Source organism: Cherax quadricarinatus, chromosome 39, assembly GCF_038502225.1.
Source record: "Cherax quadricarinatus isolate ZL_2023a chromosome 39, ASM3850222v1, whole genome shotgun sequence".
NCBI classification, from domain to species: Eukaryota; Metazoa; Arthropoda; class Malacostraca; order Decapoda; family Parastacidae; genus Cherax; species Cherax quadricarinatus.
The window spans coordinates 2,400,398-2,420,872 of NC_091330.1; the positions used below are offsets into that span (position 1 = coordinate 2,400,398).

At 39.9% G+C, this 20,475-nt stretch overlaps 1 protein-coding gene across 4 annotated transcripts in view; it reads right to left on the reverse strand.

Annotated features, from left to right (window-relative positions):
- LOC128696273 (organic cation/carnitine transporter 2) overlaps positions 1–20,475 on the reverse strand; it is a 63,323-nt gene that overhangs the window by 14,069 nt on the left and 28,779 nt on the right. For all 4 annotated transcript variants that reach the window (XM_070092267.1, XM_070092269.1, XM_070092268.1 and 1 more), the window contains exons 3-10: positions 15,951–16,053; positions 15,785–15,836; positions 15,381–15,642; positions 14,076–14,247; positions 7,346–7,478; positions 5,936–6,111; positions 1,730–1,884; positions 504–700 (exon numbers count right to left, since the gene is read on the reverse strand). In XM_070092267.1, coding sequence (XP_069948368.1) covers positions 504–700; positions 1,730–1,884; positions 5,936–6,111; positions 7,346–7,478; positions 14,076–14,247; positions 15,381–15,642; positions 15,785–15,836; positions 15,951–16,053 — 1,250 coding nt within the window. The remainder of the gene's footprint in view (positions 1–503; positions 701–1,729; positions 1,885–5,935; positions 6,112–7,345; positions 7,479–14,075; positions 14,248–15,380; positions 15,643–15,784; positions 15,837–15,950; positions 16,054–20,475) is intronic.

Genomic DNA, 20,475 nt, shown 5'->3' on the forward strand with positions numbered 1-20,475 from the left:
CCCCACAAAAAATAAAAATGCTTTGTCATCCTTCCCCTCCCTTCTAAAAAAATAAGCAGTGTTCAGTTTTGAGTCCTGCAGCTCACCCAACGTAAAAAATGTGAAATTCTTCATATTCCTCCATTTTTTTTTTGGGGGGGGGGAACTGAATGATAATGGTTACACACAGCAGCACACATTCAATGTACAGCACATGAAAGTAAAGAAACAGAGCTTTTCTTTCAAATTGCAAGGAAAAAAATTACTGTATATGAGAGGGATCTAAGAGACTCCCTTGGATATCATATGAGAAAGTCTCTCTATGGGTGAGGCACTACCTGCTTGTGGTATATCAAGACTTCATATACCCATGAATACTATTCCAGCACAAAGCAAATCATTGACCTAGCCTCACCCTGTGACCTTTAGCTGAGAAACTGAACTCAATAGTACTTTATTGGCATTTATGGAATCACTTATTAAATAATAATCATAAAACATATAAAAATATGCCACATACTTACAAACACTGACATAATATCCAGATACACAAGTGCATGACCAAGTGTAGCCATGGAAAATGTTGTGCCAAGAACGAATCCTCTAGAGTGTGTCGGTGTCAGACGTATAACTCCAACACTCATCCATACACTGGCAAAGACCACACAGGCATGGCCAAGGCAGGAGAAGAAGACATAACCTCCACAAGTTACAACCAAGGCTGTAAAGATTAGTTTGATTATCAGTTTTACACAAAAGAAGCAAAGACCAAGTAATTTATATGGTTTCTCATCTATTATACATCGCCATACTGTGGTGTATGTCACATCTGCACATACTCAAACTGAGTACTAAAGACTGTGCATAAAAACAAATGTAAGGAAGAGAATCTATGCAGCAGATTTATTGCTATAATGAAACTCATAAGTCTATAGAACATCTATGAGCATATATTCATAGTAGACTACTTGGCAGTGTGAAGGGAACAGGTGATAGAGGGGGAAGAAAAGGAGATGGGAGGGAGATGAAAGAGGGAAAGGAATGAGGGGGAAGAGAAATAGAGGAAGGGGGGAGGAAAGAGAAAGAGTGAGAAAAGGGGAAGAATGAGCAAGGGGATAGGAATGAGCAAGGGAATGGAAGGAAGGAGAGAATGAATGTAATATGGTAGGAGCCATCTTCCACAATGGGTCTCCTATCCTGTATGGCAGTTGATAAAATTCCCTAACGTGAGTAAGGTTAGAAGTCATAAAATCAAAGAATTACTGTAATTAGGTTTTCTATGCTCCTAGATTAAGATGTTTGGAAGCAGCAGCCATTCAAAGATCTAACGTCACACAAAAGATTCACACAGCAACACCAACTGTCATACCAGACATCATTACTTGCTCTCTACCTTTCACACTTTGCTTTACTCTAATTATTTTTACAGTACAGTATGCTCATATACAGTACAGGGAATCCTCAATAAACAAGCCTTGTTCCTAGTGTGTTAACTTATGGTAGTGTTGTCTATAGCTTAAGTATTCCTGTAAAAAGCAATAATACAAAGGATGCTTTCAAAAATAGTAAATTATTGTTTTAATATTTATTATAGACTTTGAAAGTGTGGATATTTGTAACTGGGAGTTTTAAGTTAGTGACTCACCGGAACAGTAAGCCAATTTTCAAGATTATTAGGCTCAAAGAGCAAAATTTTGTCTGCCAAATATATTCTTTTTTCTTACGTGATGTTTTATTAGCATGGACTAACCTCGTTTAAGTACCGGAGTGAGAAGCAGAGCTACAGAAAGAGCCGACATAAGCGACACTAAAACCCACTTAACGTGAAGGCGTGTAACTGCCAATCCTAACAGCAACAACGATATGAACTCAATTGCTCCAAATGCCACTTGTCGATCTTCAAAACTGCAGATAAAAAATATACTATAGTTGACTTGTTGAAAAAAAAAATTATATTTAAGTAATAAATACAACTGATAAGTGATGCAGTTGTATGAAATAGGTAGCAAGTTGTTAAAAGTTGCAAGGAACTTTAGGCCTGTCTGCTGACAAAACCGCTCCCAAATATCTGAACACATTTACTTCCTCCATACTCCCTGCTAATTTGATATCCAATCTATTATTACCTACTTTTTTTTTTTTTTTTTTGTTACTCTCATCACCCTGCTCTTCTATGTTTGCTTTAAATTTCCTTTAACATACCTCCCCAACACCCTTGCATTCACTTCTCTTACAACCTTATCTATAAAGATGTTAAATAACCAAGGTGGCATCATACATCCCAGTCTAAGGTATAGTTTTACTGGAAAATAATTTCCCTCTCTCCTACATACCCTAACCTGCACCTGGCTATTCACATAAAAACTCTTAACTGCTTGAAGTAACCTACCACCTTTTCCATACACTTGCAACATCTGCCACATAGCTCCCCTATCGATCCTATCATATGCCTCTTCTAAATTCATAAATACAGCAAAAAATTCCTTATCTAGGTATTGTTCACTTATATGCTTTATTGCAAACATTTGGTCTACACATCTGCTATCCTTCCTAAAACAACACTGTTCATCTGCACTCCTGTCTAACTTACTCTTAATTTTTTCCAATAACTCTACCATACATTTTACCTTTTAAGTATACTTAAAAGGCTTATTTACCTATAATTCTTGCTGTCTTATCCTCTTTTTTCCTTATACTACAAGTAACTATGCATGTTCGCTGTTAATTCTGATATACCTTCTCCCCTTTACCTGGAATATACCTGGAGAGGGTTTCCAGGGTCAATGCCCCTGCAGCTTGGTCTGAGACCAGGCCTTGTGGTGGATCAGGGTTTGATCAACCAGGCTGTTACTGCTGGCCGCACATAAACTGACAAACAAACTACAGCCCAGCTGGTCAGGTACTGACTTTAGGTGCCTGTCCAGTGCCTTCTTGAAGACAGCCAGGGGTGTATTAGTAATCCCCCTTATGTATGCTGGGAGGCAGTTGAACAGTCTTGGGCCCCTGACACTTACTGTGTTGTCTCTCAAGTGTACTCATGGCATCGCTGCTTTTCATTGAGGGAATGTTGCATCTCTTGCAGAGTCTTTTGCTTTCATAGGGAGTGATTTTCGTGTGCAAGTTTGGTACTAATCCCTCTAGGATTTTCCAAGTGTCTATTATTATGTCTCTCACCTGTGTTCCAGGGAATACAAATCGAGGGACTTTAACTGTTCCCAGTAATTTAGGTGCTTTATCATACTTATGTGTGCCATGAAAGCCTTTTGTACACTCTCCAGGGCAGCAATTTCGCCTGCTTTGAAGGGGGCAGTTAGTGTACATTCATACATTTATTGAACAAATCGTTAACGACTCCAATACTATATTTCCTACCTGTTTTTAACATTTGTGCTTGATCCTATCTATCCCAGTTGCTTTATCCAGTTTCTTTCTACTTACTGCCTTGTGCACCACCCTCACACTCACATCTAACTCTTCCTTACCCCTAAGAGATGTTTTACTTCCTTGCCCATTGTATGAAATTTGTGTCTCTCTTCATCAACACTTAACAGTTCCTCAAAATATTTCCTCTATCTTCTCAGTATCTCCACCTCTCCATCTAATAACTCCCCTCTTTTGTTTATAACTGTTAAATCCATCTGTTCTCCAGGCTTTCTAAACTTACTGACCTCACTCAAAAACATTTTTCTTCTTCTCAGCAAAATTTGTTGATAAACTCACACCCACTCATTTGCTCTCCTTTTACACTCCCTCACCATTCTTTTAACCTCTCTTTTACTATCCATAATAGAAGTGATAGTATGAATGATGGTGAGTGTTTCTTAATCAGGTCAGCCTGCCTCAGTGGGAAATAGCCAGCTTGTTAAAAAATAGAAGTGATACACTCTGCAAATCACCTCTGTTATGTAAAAACCTCTCATATGCTAACTTTTTTCTCCTTTAACACATTTTACCTGGTCATTCCAACAATCGCTCCTCTTCCCCCCCCTGCCACCCACCCTCCTTTATCCTAAAACGTCTGCTGCACTGACACAGCATTTTTAAATCAACCCCATACCTCTTTGACCTCCATAAGATCACCTGTACTCTCACTGGTTCACCTTTCTTCCTAGTTGCTTATATCTTACCTTATTTCCTCCTTTAATTTATATACACTTTCCCTTTTCTCTTAATGATGTTCTTGTATCCCATCTACCTTTGACCCTTAACTGTAAATACCATTAAGTAATGATTTGGTATATTTGTTACCTCTCTAAAAACCATGCACATTCCAAAGACTATGCTAACTGGCATCATACACCCTAAATCTCATATTTATCCTTTTTCTTAAAATACTCGTTACCTATCGCCAAAGCTCTTTCTCTACATGGTTCAACTGGAGGCCCCATTATTATTTACCTCCAACACTCCAACCTTACCTACCATGCCCTCTACAACAGTTTCTCTAACTTTAGCATTTATGTCCCTAACAACAAGATGTTAATTTTTTTTTTTCTTAATTATTATCACACCGGCCGATTCCCACCAAGGCAGGGTGGCCCGAAAAAGAAAAACTTTCACCATCATTCACTCCATCACTGTCTTGCCAGAAGGGTGCTTTACACTACAGTTTTTAAACTGCAACATTAACACCCCTCCTTCAGAGTGCAGGCACTGTACTTCCCATCTCCAGGACTCAAGTCCGGCCTGCCGGTTTCCCTGAATCCCTTCATAAATGTTACTTTGCTCACACTCCAACAGCACGTCAAGTATTAAAAACCATTTGTCTCCATTCACTCCTATCAAACACGCTCACGCATGCCTGCTGGAAGTCCAAGCCCCTCGCACACAAAACCTCCTTTACCCCCTCCCTCCAACCCTTCCTAGGCCGACCCCTACCCCGCCTTCCTTCCACTACAGACTGATACACTCTTGAAGTCATTCTGTTTCGCTCCATTCTCTCTACATGTCCGAACCACCTCAGCAACCCTTCCTCAGCCCTCTGGACAACAGTTTTGGTAATCCCGCACCTCCTCCTAACTTCCAAACTACGAATTCTCTGCATTATATTCACACCACACATTGCCCTCAGACATGACATCTCCACTGCCTCCAGCCTTCTCCTCGCTGCAACATTCATCACCCACGCTTCACACCCATATAAGAGCGTTGGTAAAACTATACTCTCATACATTCCCCTCTTTGCCTCCAAGGACAAAGTTCTTTGTCTCCACAGACTCCTAAGTGCACCACTCACTCTTTTTCCCTCATCAATTCTATGATTCACCTCATCTTTCATAGACCCATCCGCTGACACGTCCACTCCCAAATATCTGAATACGTTCACCTCCTCCATACTCTCTCCCTCCAATCTGATATTCAATCTTTCATCACCTAATCTTTTTGTTATCCTCATAACCTTACTCTTTCCTGTATTCACCTTTAATTTTCTTCTTTTGCACACCCTACCAAATTGAGAAAAACTTAAACATTCTGACATTTTATGATGGTTTTGCAGCAGTTTTACAGATATGTAATTTTTCAATGCAAATGTAGTGCCCCCCAAACACAGACACTATGTCCTCATATGGACACATACTGATTTGACACTTCCAGTTGATATCATGCCTGACATGTAAGAAATAAGTACCAAGAAATGCTCAGTGCCTGAAATGCTCAGGCATGTTAGTGGCTTTCTTTGTGCTTAACAATACTGCATATGTATTTAAATCACACACTGTAAACTTTGCAAAAAAAATAAAAATTTGAGTTTGAAAGAGAAAATAGCATTATATTAAGAGAATAAGTTAGAGGAATGCCCTGAAAGAATCTTGTGTTATCACTATCTTGTTAACAGAAGTTCAGAAATTTAATAAGAGTTACAATAGCAAAGATAAAATTATTTCCTTAACTTGAATAATGCAAAAATCAGAACAATCAATGCATCATATATTATGCCTTGTATATTTTGCCTTACCTGTTGTAGGGTGTAGGATCAAAAAGTTGGCGGGCGCTAGCAGCACACCCCAATGCCAAACCGCAGAGAAGAAACACAATAAACACAAGGAAGAGCCGTCCACATTTAAACAAAGGCTGCAAACTCTCACGCATTACATGCCCAGAGCAATTATAGTGGGCTAGCGATTGTTTGTGCTGAGGAAAATAAAAATGTTACACAAGGAAACGTGCAATATTACTACTGTATATACTTAATGTATGCATGTGCGCACACACACACACACACACACACACACACACACACACACACACACACACATACACACACACAGATAATAATACTCAGAAAATATACTATTTGTGGTGAAAAATGGTTGATTAATGCTAGTGTCAGCCGAATGGTCCACTATGATGAGGAGGCAATATTAATCTCACCAGTCATGACCTCTAATCAAGGACTGCATCACAATTTTAGCAGTTATCCTAAAATGCATTACTGTATACCGTATTTATGTTATTTAAGCCTGGATTTTTTTTTTTAGTCATTCAGCCCCAACTAAAAATCTATGAAAAATAAAGGTTTATGAAATAAACCATTTGGATATCTGCTTGATCTGTTTAACTTTGCATATATAACTACATTTCAACATGTAACATCTTATGGAGAAAGACATTTCCAACTTTAAATTTTTCGGAGCCACCCTATCATTCATAAGCTGCCAAAAAGAAACAATTCAGGAGTTGGGAAGCCATTAATGTTTGTTTGATTTCAATTTACGAAGCACTAGAACTACTGGGCTATTCAGACCTTTAAACCATATACCATTTCTAACAATGAAATTTCTATTAATACTGACTTGCTACTCCCAATTACAGAAATCATATTAAGCAAGTAAAACAATTCAGTCAATTTTTCACATTCCACATCCATAATTTATTGTGTCCTTGGCCATAAATATCAGTAGCTTTAAACAGAAATGGAAAATACCCCCACTATTTATGCCAAGAGAGATGCTACATTCTTAGACAAGCACCCTGTGGAAAGTGGCACCCCCCACAGAGGCCTCTACCCCTAGGCATAGAGGAGGAGGAGGAGGAAAGCTATTGAGCACATTTTCAATGAAACTGAATGATATCTTTTCAATTCAGAAGTCATGTACCAAACCCCACAAATACAGACACCAGAATGAAACAAATAATCACATCTATTTGCAGGTTGCCTCTCAAAATATAAAAAAAAAAAAAAAAATATGAACGGGGGAATAATCACACAAACATGTCAGTGATTTTTAAATCTGACTACTGTAGTATACTGTACTCTGTCACTTTAGAAAGATAAATATATTTAGTTTTCATCATTATTTTTAAAATTCTTATAGTGCAATCATTTTAATCAGCTTCTCGAGTATGGTTGACTAATTTGACCAACCTCTTCATGAAGAGCTGTTAGCTTGTGCTTCATAGTAGGGTCAAAAGACATGTGATGAGACTTCTTGAGAATTACAGTGGCTTCATGTATGCGACCTCGACACACAGACCACCGTGCACTTTCTGGCAGCATTCTGAAAATCGTACATTGTATTGTTCAAAATAGTGCTCTATAATATGCTAGGCTTTGCATTTAGGCTCTGATGATGCATTATGAACTACCAGCTCACAATCACACCTACTCACCTTCAAGCATTATGCTTTCAGTTCATTAAGTCTCCAACTCATTTTTTTTTTTTTACCTTTTCAATTCCCACTTTCTATGAACTGGCTCCAATCTGACCAACTACATGCTGTAGCCAACCCTTGTACTTAGTCCAAGAACCCCTATAGCAAATTTTCATGGTATCAGTTACTTTTATTATGCAGTATCTATAGGGTTGTAGAAGGATATAATGGGGTTCAGGGACTAGGGGCCCAAAATGTTAGTAGCTAACCAAGTTAAAGCAGTAATGAACTATTTACATATCAATTTATTCAGTAGTAATAGTAATTAGTTGTTTACACAAAGAATTCAATCACAAACATTAAATTCTGTTTGTCTGTCTTGCCAGTTGAAGGCTGGATAGAAGCAATATATCTTCCTTTCAACTTGGATGCTAGATGGATAACTATCACCTGCCTTATTTAGAAGCACTGCTTCCATGGGTAAATTTAATCTAGTTCTTTGATGATGAGGATGGGTGTTATGTAGCAAAAGATTTCCTTGCCCCAGTTTTCATCCGTGTGTTAAGAAACTTCCTCCTGAAGACTGCTTCTTATATGACCTCCACTAGTTACCATTTGAGCAGATCATTAGGGGATGTAAACATCCTCTTCATCCCTTATCAAATATTTCTGAAGTCATAGATGCACAAGATGCAATGGGGGCAAGCGTGTGCTGCAGAAAAATGTGATTTATATTCACTGTCTTTGTTTACAAGCTGTTGTGGAGCTTCATTATTCAGTTACTGCTTAACAAGCAGCCAGTAACATGCTGTGTTGAACACCTCATACTAGTTCTACAGGCCATGTGGTTCAGTACAATAGCCTGGTTTACTTTGATTCCTCAGGGCCCTAGTGACTCAAAGAAATTTTGTGCCTTCTAACTTCTACCAATTTTACTGAAATTTGGCATTTTTCCCCCTTGGTCCAACAACAGTGAGTGATGGTGGTGGTCTTGTGGTCTTTTGGTCTCTTGGCTTTCCTCCATATTTTTCCTACCACCAACTCGAGAGTGGTAAGCACTGGTTTTTACTAATAAAGTATTTTTCCACTAGTTGAAGCTTCTCTCCCTCTGTCATTTTCTGTTAGGTCATCTTTCCATCCCAGGGGGTTGACCAGAGAATGCTAGGGTTCCCTACCCAGCAAGGTTTGCTAGAATTGAGAATTTCATTTGTATAGTATGTTCTCTGCCATAGGAACACAGAGCATCCCTAGTTTTTACTAACCCAGTCATGTTGGTACATCTTTTAGGGCCCCACTTCAGAAACACAAGGGCTCTCATAGCCATGTTTTAAAACTTTGTGGCATTAGGACAGGTTCATTTTGCCATGGTAGGGTCAAGTTCCTCTTCTGCCAGGATCTCTCCTTGTTTCTGATCTCTGGTGTGGAGATTACCCATCCATCTTGCTCAGTCTGCACCAGGTGTGCCTGTGAATTTTCCATGCAGAGCTCAATGAGTAAACTTTCTTTCTCAATCTAGCTTGTAAGATGTCCAGGCTGATTTAAATTATTCTTCAGAGGGTGCCCTTTCACCTCCATATTTCAAATGCATTCCCTCTGCCCTTCAAGTTTCCAATTCAACAGGTGTGAACTAATGCTGGTCTCCCACTGTGAGAAACTTCACTGAGAACAAGTTATATCATGCAAGGTAACTGATAACGACAGGTCATTCTCTGATATTGCTTTATGTTCAACAATAGGTATCTGATTTAATTTAAGCATGAAAGATCTGCACCTTCCCATGCCTTTGCAGAGCATCTCACCAGTGTCCACAGTCAGGGTTCTTCCCATCCTTGTACAGTATGGCAGGGTACCTCACAAGAACAGTAAATGTTCCTCAAATACGTAGTGGTTCTCAGTATTAACTGCATGCTGTTTTTTTTTTTTTGCACCTGAATGAAGAAGGCTACCAGTAAATAACAATTCAATTTGATAACTATATGCCATGGCTTTTCTTACACACATTATCCACTATCACCGATCTACAGACAAACCTTAAATAGTTCCACAATGTTTATAATTTGTAATACGCACAAAAAAAGTAATGTAACTGTTCATTTTTAGTACAGTATTTACATATACTTATCTCTTATAGCTGTGTATCATTGTATAACGCTAAGCATGGATTGTGGCAATAACAGCACACAAAATTTACACCATTATCTTGTATTTTTGCACTCACTGGGATGCCTTGCATCAAAACTTAACCCTCTGACTGTTTTGGTCATATATATATATCTTATGAGCCACTGTTTCAGATGTATATGTACTCGAGAATTCTAGCGGCTTCAAATCAAGCAGGAGAAAGCTGGTAGGCCCACATGTGAGAGAATGGGTCTGTATGGTCAGTGTGAACCACATAAAAAAAATCCTGCAGCACGCACTGCATAATGAAAAAAAAACTCGGACCGTTTTTTTTGGATTAAAACACCGACATTGAGGTGTATTTTCTTATAGTATTTATCGTTGTATTCTCGTTTTCATGGTCTCACGTGATAAAATGGAACACATATTACAGAAATAGAGATGATTTTGATTAGTTTCATGATGAAAATGACCTGGAAATTGAGCTCAAAATAGCGGAAAAGTTCGATTTTTACCAATGTTCAAGAGTAAGCAAATCACACCACACATCCAATACACATCAACTGGGGTGTCTAATATTCTTTCACTAGTGCACTGATATTATTTATACCATTTTTACAATAATACAGTAGTCTGCATAACAGTAAATTTTGTATTTTTTGTATGAATAAAAAATCAAAATAGAAGGCAATAGTAATAAAAGAGGGGCCTAGACACGTGACTAATGAACAGAGGATATGTTATTTTAGTGCAAAGGATATCTACATTGTTTATTCTGGACCCTATTTTGAAATTGGCATCTTTTTTAATTTGCATGAAATTGGCCAAATAGCCAATTTCTGACCCCTTTATTGGTTAGTTCATATCAGTAAATGGGCAGTTTCTTGTACTCAATTGACAGAAAAAATGGAGTTCTAAAGAAATAGCTGTGAGTTTGGTAAACTGGAACAATGGAATTGGCCAAAAACAGGGCTCAAAATCGGCAAAATCGCCAATGCGTATATGTTGCCGAGACCGCTAACTTCACGGGAGTGTAATTCCGTGAGTTTTCGACCAAATTTCGAACTTTTGATGTCATTACCATCGGGAAAAGATTCTCTATCATTTCATTTTGTTTTTTTCCAAAAATTTTTCGACATAGAATGACAGTTTCAGAAAGGGGCTTGCGACAGTCAAAGGGTTAAATAATACCTATTGAACATATTCCTTCCTACTTGTAGCCAGCAGACACCAACAAGCATCTATATCTCAGAACAGGAATGTAAACAAATTAACCTAAGTAGTACCATACATACACTCAAATCATGTTTGCCTCACAAAGATAATTTTCCATCAATGGCAGTTAGCAGGTTTACCTGGAGTTTACCTGGAGAGAGTTCCGGGGGTCAACGCCCCCACGGCCCGGTCTGTGACCAGGCCTCCTGGTGGATCAGAGCCTGATCAACCAGGCTGTTGCTGCTGGCTGCACGCAAACCAACGTACGAGCCACAGCCCGGCTGATCAGGAACCGACTTTAGGTGCTTGTCCAGTGCCAGCTTGAAGACTGCCACGGGTCTGTTGGTAATCCCCCTTATGTATGCTGGGAGGCAGTTGAACAGTCTCGGGCCCCTGACATTTATTGTATGGTCTCTTAACGTGCTAGTGACACCCCTGCTTTTCATTGGGGGGATGTTGCATCGTCTGCCAAGTCTTTTGCTTTCGTAGTGAGTGATTTTCGTGTGCAAGTTCAGTACTAGTCCCTCTAGGATTTTCCAGGTGTATATAATCATGTATCTCTCCCGCCTGCATTCCAGGGAATACAGGTTTAGGAACCTCAAGCGCTCCCAGTAATTGAGGTGTTTTATCTCCGTTATGCGCGCCATGAAGGTTCTCTGTACATTTTCTAGGTCAGCAATTTCACCTGCCTTGAAAGGTGCTGTTAGTGTGCAGCAATATTCCAGCCTAGATAGAACAAGTGACCTGAAGAGTGTCATCATGGGCTTGGCCTCCCTAGTTTTGAAGGTTCTCATTATCCATCCTGTCATTTTTCTAGCAGGTGCGATTGATACAATGTTATGGTCCTTGAAGGTAAGATCCTCCGACATGATCACTCCCAAGTCTTTGACGTTGGTCTTTCACTCTATTTCGTGGCCAGAATTTGTTTTGTACTCTGATGAAGATTTAATTTCCTCGTGTTTACCATATCTGAGTAATTGAAATTTATCATCGTTGAACTTCATATTGTTTTCTGCAGCCCACTGAAAGATTCGGTTGATGTCCGCCTGGAGCCTTGCAGTGTCTGCAATGGAAGACACTGTCATGCAGATTCGGGTGTCATCTGCAAAGGAAGACACGGTGCTGTGGCTGACATCCTTGTCTATGTCGAATATGAGGATGAGGAACAAGATGGGAGCGAGTACTGTGCCTTGTGGAAAAGAGCTTTTCACCGTAGCTGCCTCGGACTTTACTCTGTTGACGACTACTCTCCGTGTTCTGTTAGTGAGGAAATTATAGATCCATCGACCGACTTTTCCTGTTATTCCTTTAGCACGCATTTTGTGCGCTATTACGCCATGGTCACACTTGTCGAAGGCTTTTGCAAAGTCTGTATATATTACATCTGCATTCTTTTTATCTTCTAATGCATTTAGGACCTTGTCGTAGTGATCCATTAGTTGAGACAGACAGGAGTGACCTGTTCTAAACCCATGTTGCCCTGGGTTGTGTAACTGATGGGTTTCTAGATGGGTGGTGATCTTGCTTCTTAGGACCCTTTCAAAGATTTTTATGATATGGGATGTTAGTGCTATCGGTCTGTAGTTCTTTGCTGTTGCTTTACTGCCCCCTTTGTGGAGTGGGGCTATGTCTGTTGTTTTTAGTAACTGTGGGACGACCCCCGTGTCCATGCTCCCTCTCCATAGGATGGAAAAGGCTCGTGATAGGGGCTTCTTGCAGTTCTTGATGAACACGGAGTTCCACGAGTCTGGCCCTGGGGCAGAGTGCATGGGCATGTCATTTATCGCCTGTTCGAAGTCATTTGGCGTCAGGATAACATCGGATAGGCTTGTGTTAACCAAATTTTGTGGCTCTCTCATAAAAAATTCATTTTGATCTTCAACTCTCAGTCTGGTTAGCGGCTTGCTAAAAACTGAGTCATATTGGGACTTGAGTAGCTCACTCATTTCCTTGCTGTCATCTGTGTAGGACCCATCTTGTTTAAGTAGGGGCCCAATACTGGACGTTGTTCTCGACTTTGATTTGGAATAGGAGAAGAAATACTTTGGGTTTCTTTCGATTTCATTTATGACTTTTAGTTTTTCCCGCGATTCCTGACTCCTGTAAGATTCCTTTAGCTTAAGTTCGATGCTTGCTATTTCTCTGACCAGTGTCTCCCTACGCATTTCAGATATATAGACCTCTTTTAGCCGCTCTGTTATTCTTTTCCGTCGCCTGTAAAGGGAGCGCCCGTCTCTTTCTATTTTACATCTACTCCTCCTTTTTCTTAGAGGAATAAGCCTTGTGCATACATCGAGTGCCACCAAGTTAATCTGTTCTAGGCATAAGTTGGGGTCTGTGTTGCTTAGTATATCTTCCCAGCTTATATCGGTTAGGACTTGGTTTACTTGGTCCCACTTTATGTTTTTGTTATTGAAGTTGAATTTGGTGAATGCTCCCTCGTGACTAGTCTCATTATGTCGGTCTGGGGCTCCACGCATACATGTCTGAACCTCAATTATGTTGTGATCTGAGTATATTTTTTTGATATGGTGACATTTCTTATCAGATCATCATTGTTAGTGAAGATGAGGTCTAGTGTATTCTCCAGTCTAGTAGGCTCTATTATTTGCTGGTTTAAATTGAATTTTGTGCAGAGATTTAAAAGCTCGTGTGAGTGTGAGTTTTCATCAGAGCTGCCTCCTGGTGTTATTACTGCAACAATATTATTTGCTATATTCCTCCATTTTAGGTGCCTTAAGTTGAAATCCCCCAGGAGCAAGATGTTGGGTGCAGGAGCTGGAAGATTTTCCAGACAGTGGTAACTAAAACAAGCTATGTATTTAAACAAAAAAAAAAAAAAAAGCAAGTGTGAGTTATTCATCAGAAGCTATTACTCTAGTCATAAAATGCTTGAGAAGTTCAACATTTCAAATTAAGAATTAGAAGGAGATTTGATTATTTTGCAATACTCTACAGCACTATTACATTATGATCAAAAGGGAATATAAATGGAGACTCAAAAAGGAAAGATTCTAATACAGTACGAGATTTTTATATAATTACGGTACATTAAACTATAAGTGATGGCATTATTAAACTACTGATGTACTTTATTCAAACAAGCTGTATATAGTATTCACATACAGTATTACAATATAACGTACTAACTTGTTAGGCCATCTTACATGATAAATACTACGAACACCAAGGAGGGCAAGCTCCGTGCCATCTGAGAATATATTGGAGAAGGAATGAATGTTCTAATCAGTGGGGTCCCAGCTCCAACTCCAATAGCATGCCCCAACATCATCAGGCACACTGACCTCACACATTCTGGCTGCGTACTGCCCTCTGTTGCTGCAATAACAAAATAATGGTTTAAATGGATGGATATACACACACACACACATTTCTAGTATAGTTGCCTGTAATATACTATGTGCTTAACCTAGCAGTGGGGACAGTCCAAGGTATTTTCAGGAAAATGCTCAAATGAAAAAATTAAAACCAAGAAATGCAAAAATTAGAAAGTACCAGCAAGTTAGCTAAAAAGAATACTAAACTCTAAAATGAAGGGTAAAAAAAGTAGAACTACAGAGGAACAAGAAGGATTTAGGAAGTGTAGTGGATGTGTAGAACAGGGGTTTACATGGAAGCACTTAAGTAAACAATACCTAGATAAGAGTACGAGCGCAAGGCTTGAGTTAGAGTATGTAGGAGAGAATGGGACTATTTATAGATGGGGTTGTAAAAGAAGTGAACACTAAGGTGTTAGGGAGAGGTGTAGAGGTTAGTTGGAGGGAAGAATAAAGTTGTTGGAAGACAACACTGTCAAATACAAGTCGACCATCACTAATCCGGCATCACTGGGACCTGTAGTGTGCCAGATTAGTGAGTTTGCTGGATTACAGAGGGGTTAGGTTAGAATACACTTAATTAACCTATCAATAGTCTCTTTCTGCTACATCTTGCTCATTTTCATCACTGCTTTCTCCTCCACTGGCTTGCTCCTATGGATTCACAACCATCTGCACAATTTCCGAGTCAGTATAATGATGAAATTTGAAATTATACTAGCCAAAATTAGTGCCGGATTACTGATGGAATCGGGTAACTGATTGCTGGATTAGTGATGGCCAACCTGTACAATGATTGTTCCAAGTAAAAGAACACTGTTTAAAACAGCAATGTTAATAAAAGATAGTAGTACAAAGCAACATTGTCAACTTGAACATTAAAATTGTTGGAGGTAGAAAAAAAAAAAAATGTTATTCAGTGTTTTTGGCAAGTTAAATACAACCCCCAAACTACTCCAGCCAAAACCAAAACTGAACTTATAAGAAATTTTCAAATTAATAAGTACACAACCAAAAAAAATCTATCAATTAACATCTACTACATTGCCAATGTCAATTATTGTACTTTGTAGGAAGCTCCTATTCATTCAGGACAAGAGAAAATATATTTTAGGCAATTAAGAAAAGACACACCTAGCATAAGCAGGGCAATTGTTGTAGCCTGGGCAGAAGCACCTTCCAAGGTGACACAGAAAACCACAGATTCAGCATTTGGCGAGAAGGTTCGAGCAAAGGACACAACAAAATAAAGTCCCATCCAAACTACGGCTGACCTCCGCCGCCCAAATACATCCATACATAATCCTGCTACCAGCATTATCATCACTCTCATCCCAACCAGTACATTGCCAGGGAAGGAGTATGGCTGCCACTTCTCGTGCGTACACTCCAGTATCTGAAGAATGCCGTACAGTAACACAAATTTAACATTCATGAATATACTCTATCTGCAATAAAAAACTCATGTGAGCATATACAACATAGGTAAATTACCATAAGAATATGGCAGAGTTAATGCAACAGCACAATATACCTACCATGCGGTTATCATCAACACGAGTTTCTGGCAGAAGCTCCACATTTTTGCACCTGTATTAAAAGACTATTCATTTAAGTAAAAATTATAAAAAAATGTAGATTTATATTCTCATATTCCCATGAAATAAATCATTATGACAGCTTACATACAGACAGTGTACTTACATTCCATAAAGATTACTTGGAGTGAGGTTGCCCCAGCAGCTATATAGAGGTATAGGGAGCAGAGTTGATATCTCCAGTGACCCCAAACCCAATATTAACATCCCTGGAATTCAAGGAATGTTGTAAATTACTTTTTTTGTACTTGTAAAAGGTTAAGCTTCTTGTGGAATATAATTTCTCCGAGTTTTAATTACAGTACTGATAGAATGAAGCAAAATACTGTACAGTGGAACCTCCACGTGCATGTTTTTCCCAATATGAGCAGTTGATCAGTCGATTTTTTCCTTCCACATGTGAGCGAAATTTCCACAAGCGAGCGGGCCTCATGGGAGGTTCCTTGATGCTGGTGAAGGGCTCTTGCTCTTGATCTAGGGAATTGGATCTCATTTGTTTGTTGGACTATCTTATTGAAACTTGGGCAATGTATGATGGAAAGATGCTTCTTAACGTACGCCACAAATGAAAGAAATCGGACTATAAATAATGGAGCTCACTTCTCAGCAATTAGCTGCCCCTTAGCAGTCTTTTTGTATGTTTTTTTTATGGTTGTATTCTCTTTTTTTTTTTTTTGTCTCATTTGACAGAATGGAAGATATATAAGATATATTACAGAAATAGATATGATTTTGATTTGTTTCACGACAAAAAGTACATCGAAAATTGAACTCAAAGTAGCAGAAATGTTCAATTCTTTGGCGATATTCAAGAGTAAACAAATGACATCACTGTCCATTCCAATATGCAGTCGTGAATGGGTTGACATAATACAATTATTCCAATGATTCTGTTTTTTTTTTTTTTTTAACAAGTCGGCTGTCTCCCACCGAGGCAGGGTGACCCAAAAAGAAAGAAAATCCACAAAAAGAAAATACTTTCATTATCATTCAACACTTTCACCTCACTCACACATCACTGCTTTTGCAGAAGTGTTCAGAATACAACAGTTTAGAAGCACATACGTATAAAGATACACAACACATCCCTCCAAACTGCCAATATCCCCAACCCCTCCTTTAAAGTGCAGGCACTGTACTTCCATTTCAAGGACTCAAGTCCGGCTATATAAAAATAACCAGTTTCCCTGAATCCCTTCACTAAATATTACCCTGCTCACACTCCAACAGCTAATCAGGTCCCAAATACCATTTGTCTTCATTCACTCCTATCTAACATGCTCACACATTCTTCCTGGAAGTCCAAACCCCTTGCCCACAAAACCTCCTTTACCCCCTTAATCCAACCTTTTCGAGGACGACCCCTACTCTGCCTTCCTTCCCCTAGAGATTTATATGCTCTCCGTGTCATGCCCCAGACTGACATAATGAGACTAGTCACGAGGGAGCATTCACCAAATTCAACTTCAATAACAAAAACAAAGTGGGACCAAGTAAACCAAGTCCTAACCGATATAAGCTGGGAAGATATACTAAGCAACACAGACCCCAACTTATGCCTAGAACAGATTAACTTGGTGGCAACTGATGTATGCACAAGGCTTATTCCTCTAAGAAAAAGGAGGAGTAGATGTAAAATAGAAAGAGACAGGTGCTCCCTTTACAGGCGACGGAAAAGAATAACAGAGCGGCTAAAAGAGGTCAATATATCTGAAATGCGTAGGGAGACACTGGTCAGAGAAACAGCAAGCATCGAACTTAAGCTAAAGGAATCTTATAGGAGTCAGGAATCGCGGGAAGAACTAAAAGTCATAAATGAAATCGAAAGAAACCCAAAGTATTTCTTCTCCTATGCCAAATCAAAGTCGAGAACAACGTCCAGTATTGGGCCCCTACTTAAACAAGATGGGTCCTACACAGATGACAGCAAGGAAATGAGTGAGCTACTCAAGTCCCAATATGACTCAGTTTTTAGCAAGCCGCTAACCAGACTGAGAGTCGAAGATCAAAATTAATTTTTTATGAGAGAGCCACAAAATTTGATTAACACAAGCCTATCCGATGTTATCCTGACGCCAAATGACTTCGAACAGGCGATAAATGACATGCCCATGCACTCTGCCCCAGGGCCAGACTCATGGAACTCCGTGTTCATCAAGAACTGCAAGAAGCCCCTATCACGAGCCTTTTCCATCCTATGGAGAGGGAGCATGGACACGGGGGTCGTCCCACAGTTACTAAAAACAACAGACATAGCCCCACTCCACAAAGGGGGCAGTAAAGCAACAGCAAAGAACTACAGACCAATAGCACTAACATTCCATATCATAAAAATCTTTGAAAGGGTCCTAAGAAGCAAGATCACCACCCATCTAGAAACCCATCAGTTACACAACCCAGGGCAACATGGGTTTAGAACAGGTCGCTCCTGTCTGTCTCAACTATTGGATCACTATGACAAGGTCCTAAATGCACTAGAACACAAAAAGAATGCAGATGTAATATATAAAGACTTTGCAAAAGCCTTCGACAAGTGTGACCATGGCGTAATAGCGCACAAAATGCGTGCTTAAGGAATAACAGGAAAAGTCGGTCGATGGATCTATAATTTCCTCACTAACAGAACACAGAGAGTAGTCGTCAACAGAGTAAAGTCCGAGGCAGCTACGGTGAAAAAGCTCTGTTCCACAAGGCACAGTACTCGCTCCCATCTTGTTCCTCATCCTCATATCCGACATAGACAAGGATGTCAGCCACAGCACCGTGTCTTCCTTTGCAGATGACACCCGAATCTGCATGACAGTGTCTTCCATTGCAGACACTGCAAGGCTCCAGGCGGACATCAACCGAATCTTTCAGTGGGCTGCAGAAAACAATATGAAGTTCAACGATGAGAAATTTCAATTACTCAGATATGGTAAACATGAGGAAATTAAATCTTCATCAGAGTACAAAACAAATTCTGGCCACAAAATAGAACGAAACACCAACGTCAAAGACCTGGGAGTGATCATGTCGGATGATCTCACCTTCAAGGACCATAACATTGTATCAATCGCACCTGCTAGAAAAATGACAGGATGGATAATGAGAACCTTCAAAACTAGGGAGGCCAAGCCCATGATGACACTCTTCAGGTCACTTGTTCTATCTAGGCTGGAATATTGCTGCACACTAACAGCACCTTTCAAGGCAGGTGAAATTGCTGACCTAGGAAATGTACAGAGAACCTTCACAGCACGCATAACGGAGATAAAACACCTCAATTACTGGGAGCGCTTGAGGTTCCTAAACCTGTATTCCCTGGAATGCAGGCGGGAGAGATACATGATTATATACACCTGGAAAATCCTAGAGGGCCTAGTACCGAACTTGCACACGAAAATTACTCACTACGAAAGCAAAAGACTTGGCAGACGATGCAACATCCCCCCAATGAAAAGCAGGGGTGTCACTAGCACGTTAAGAGACCATACAATAAGTGTCAGGGGCCCGAGACTGTTCAACTGCCTCCCAGCATACATAAGGGGGATTACCAACAGACCCCTGGCAGTCTTCAAGCTGGCACTGGACAAGCACCTAAAGTCATTTCCTGATCAGCCGGGCTGTGGCTCGTACGTTGGTTTGCGTGCAGCCAGCAGCAACAGCCTGGTTGATCAGGCTCTGATCCACCAGGAGGCCTGGTCACAGACCGGGCCGCGGGGGCATTGACCCCCGGAACTCTCTCCAGGTACTCCAACACTATATATCCCCCTGCTTTTAACATTCCTGTCATGATCCCGTCACTTGCAGCTGTTTTACCCCCTTTCATTCTACGTAATGCCTCACACACCTCCCCACACTCGCATCCTGCTCTTCTTCACTCCTAAAAGATGGTATACCTCCCTGGCCAGTGCATGAAATTACCGCCTCCCTTTCTTCGGCAACATTTAAAAGTTCCTCAAAATATTCTTGCCATCTATCCAAAACCTCCATCTCCCAATATACTAACTCCCCTACTCTGTTTTTAACTGACTAATCCATTTGTTCCCTAGGCTTTCTTAACTTTTTTAACTCCAAAATTTTTTCTTATTTTCATTAAAATTTCTTGACAGTGCCTCTCCCACTATCATCTGCTCTCCTTTTGCACTCTCTCATCACTCTCTTCACCTTTCTTTTACTCTCCATATACGTACTCTACTCTTCTTATAACACTTCAGCTTTATAAAAACCTCTCATAAGCTACCTTTTTCTTTTATCGCACCCTTTACTTCATCATTCCACCAATCACTCCTCTTTCCTCCTGCATCCACCCTCCTATAACCACAAACTTCTGCCCCACATTCTAATACATGTACCGCATTTTTAAAACTATTCCAACCCTCTTCAACCCATCCCCACTACTCATACTTGTACCAGCCCACCTTTCTGCCAATAGTTGCTTATATGTCACCCAAACTTCCTCCTCCCTGAGTTTATACACTTTCACCGCCCTCTTACTTGTAGTTGCCATTTTCCTCTTGTCCCATCTACCTCTTACTCTAACTGTAGCTACAACTAAATAATGATCCGATATATCAGTTGCCCCTCCATAAACATGTACATCCTGGAGCCTACCCATCAACCTTTTATCCACCAATACATAATCTAAC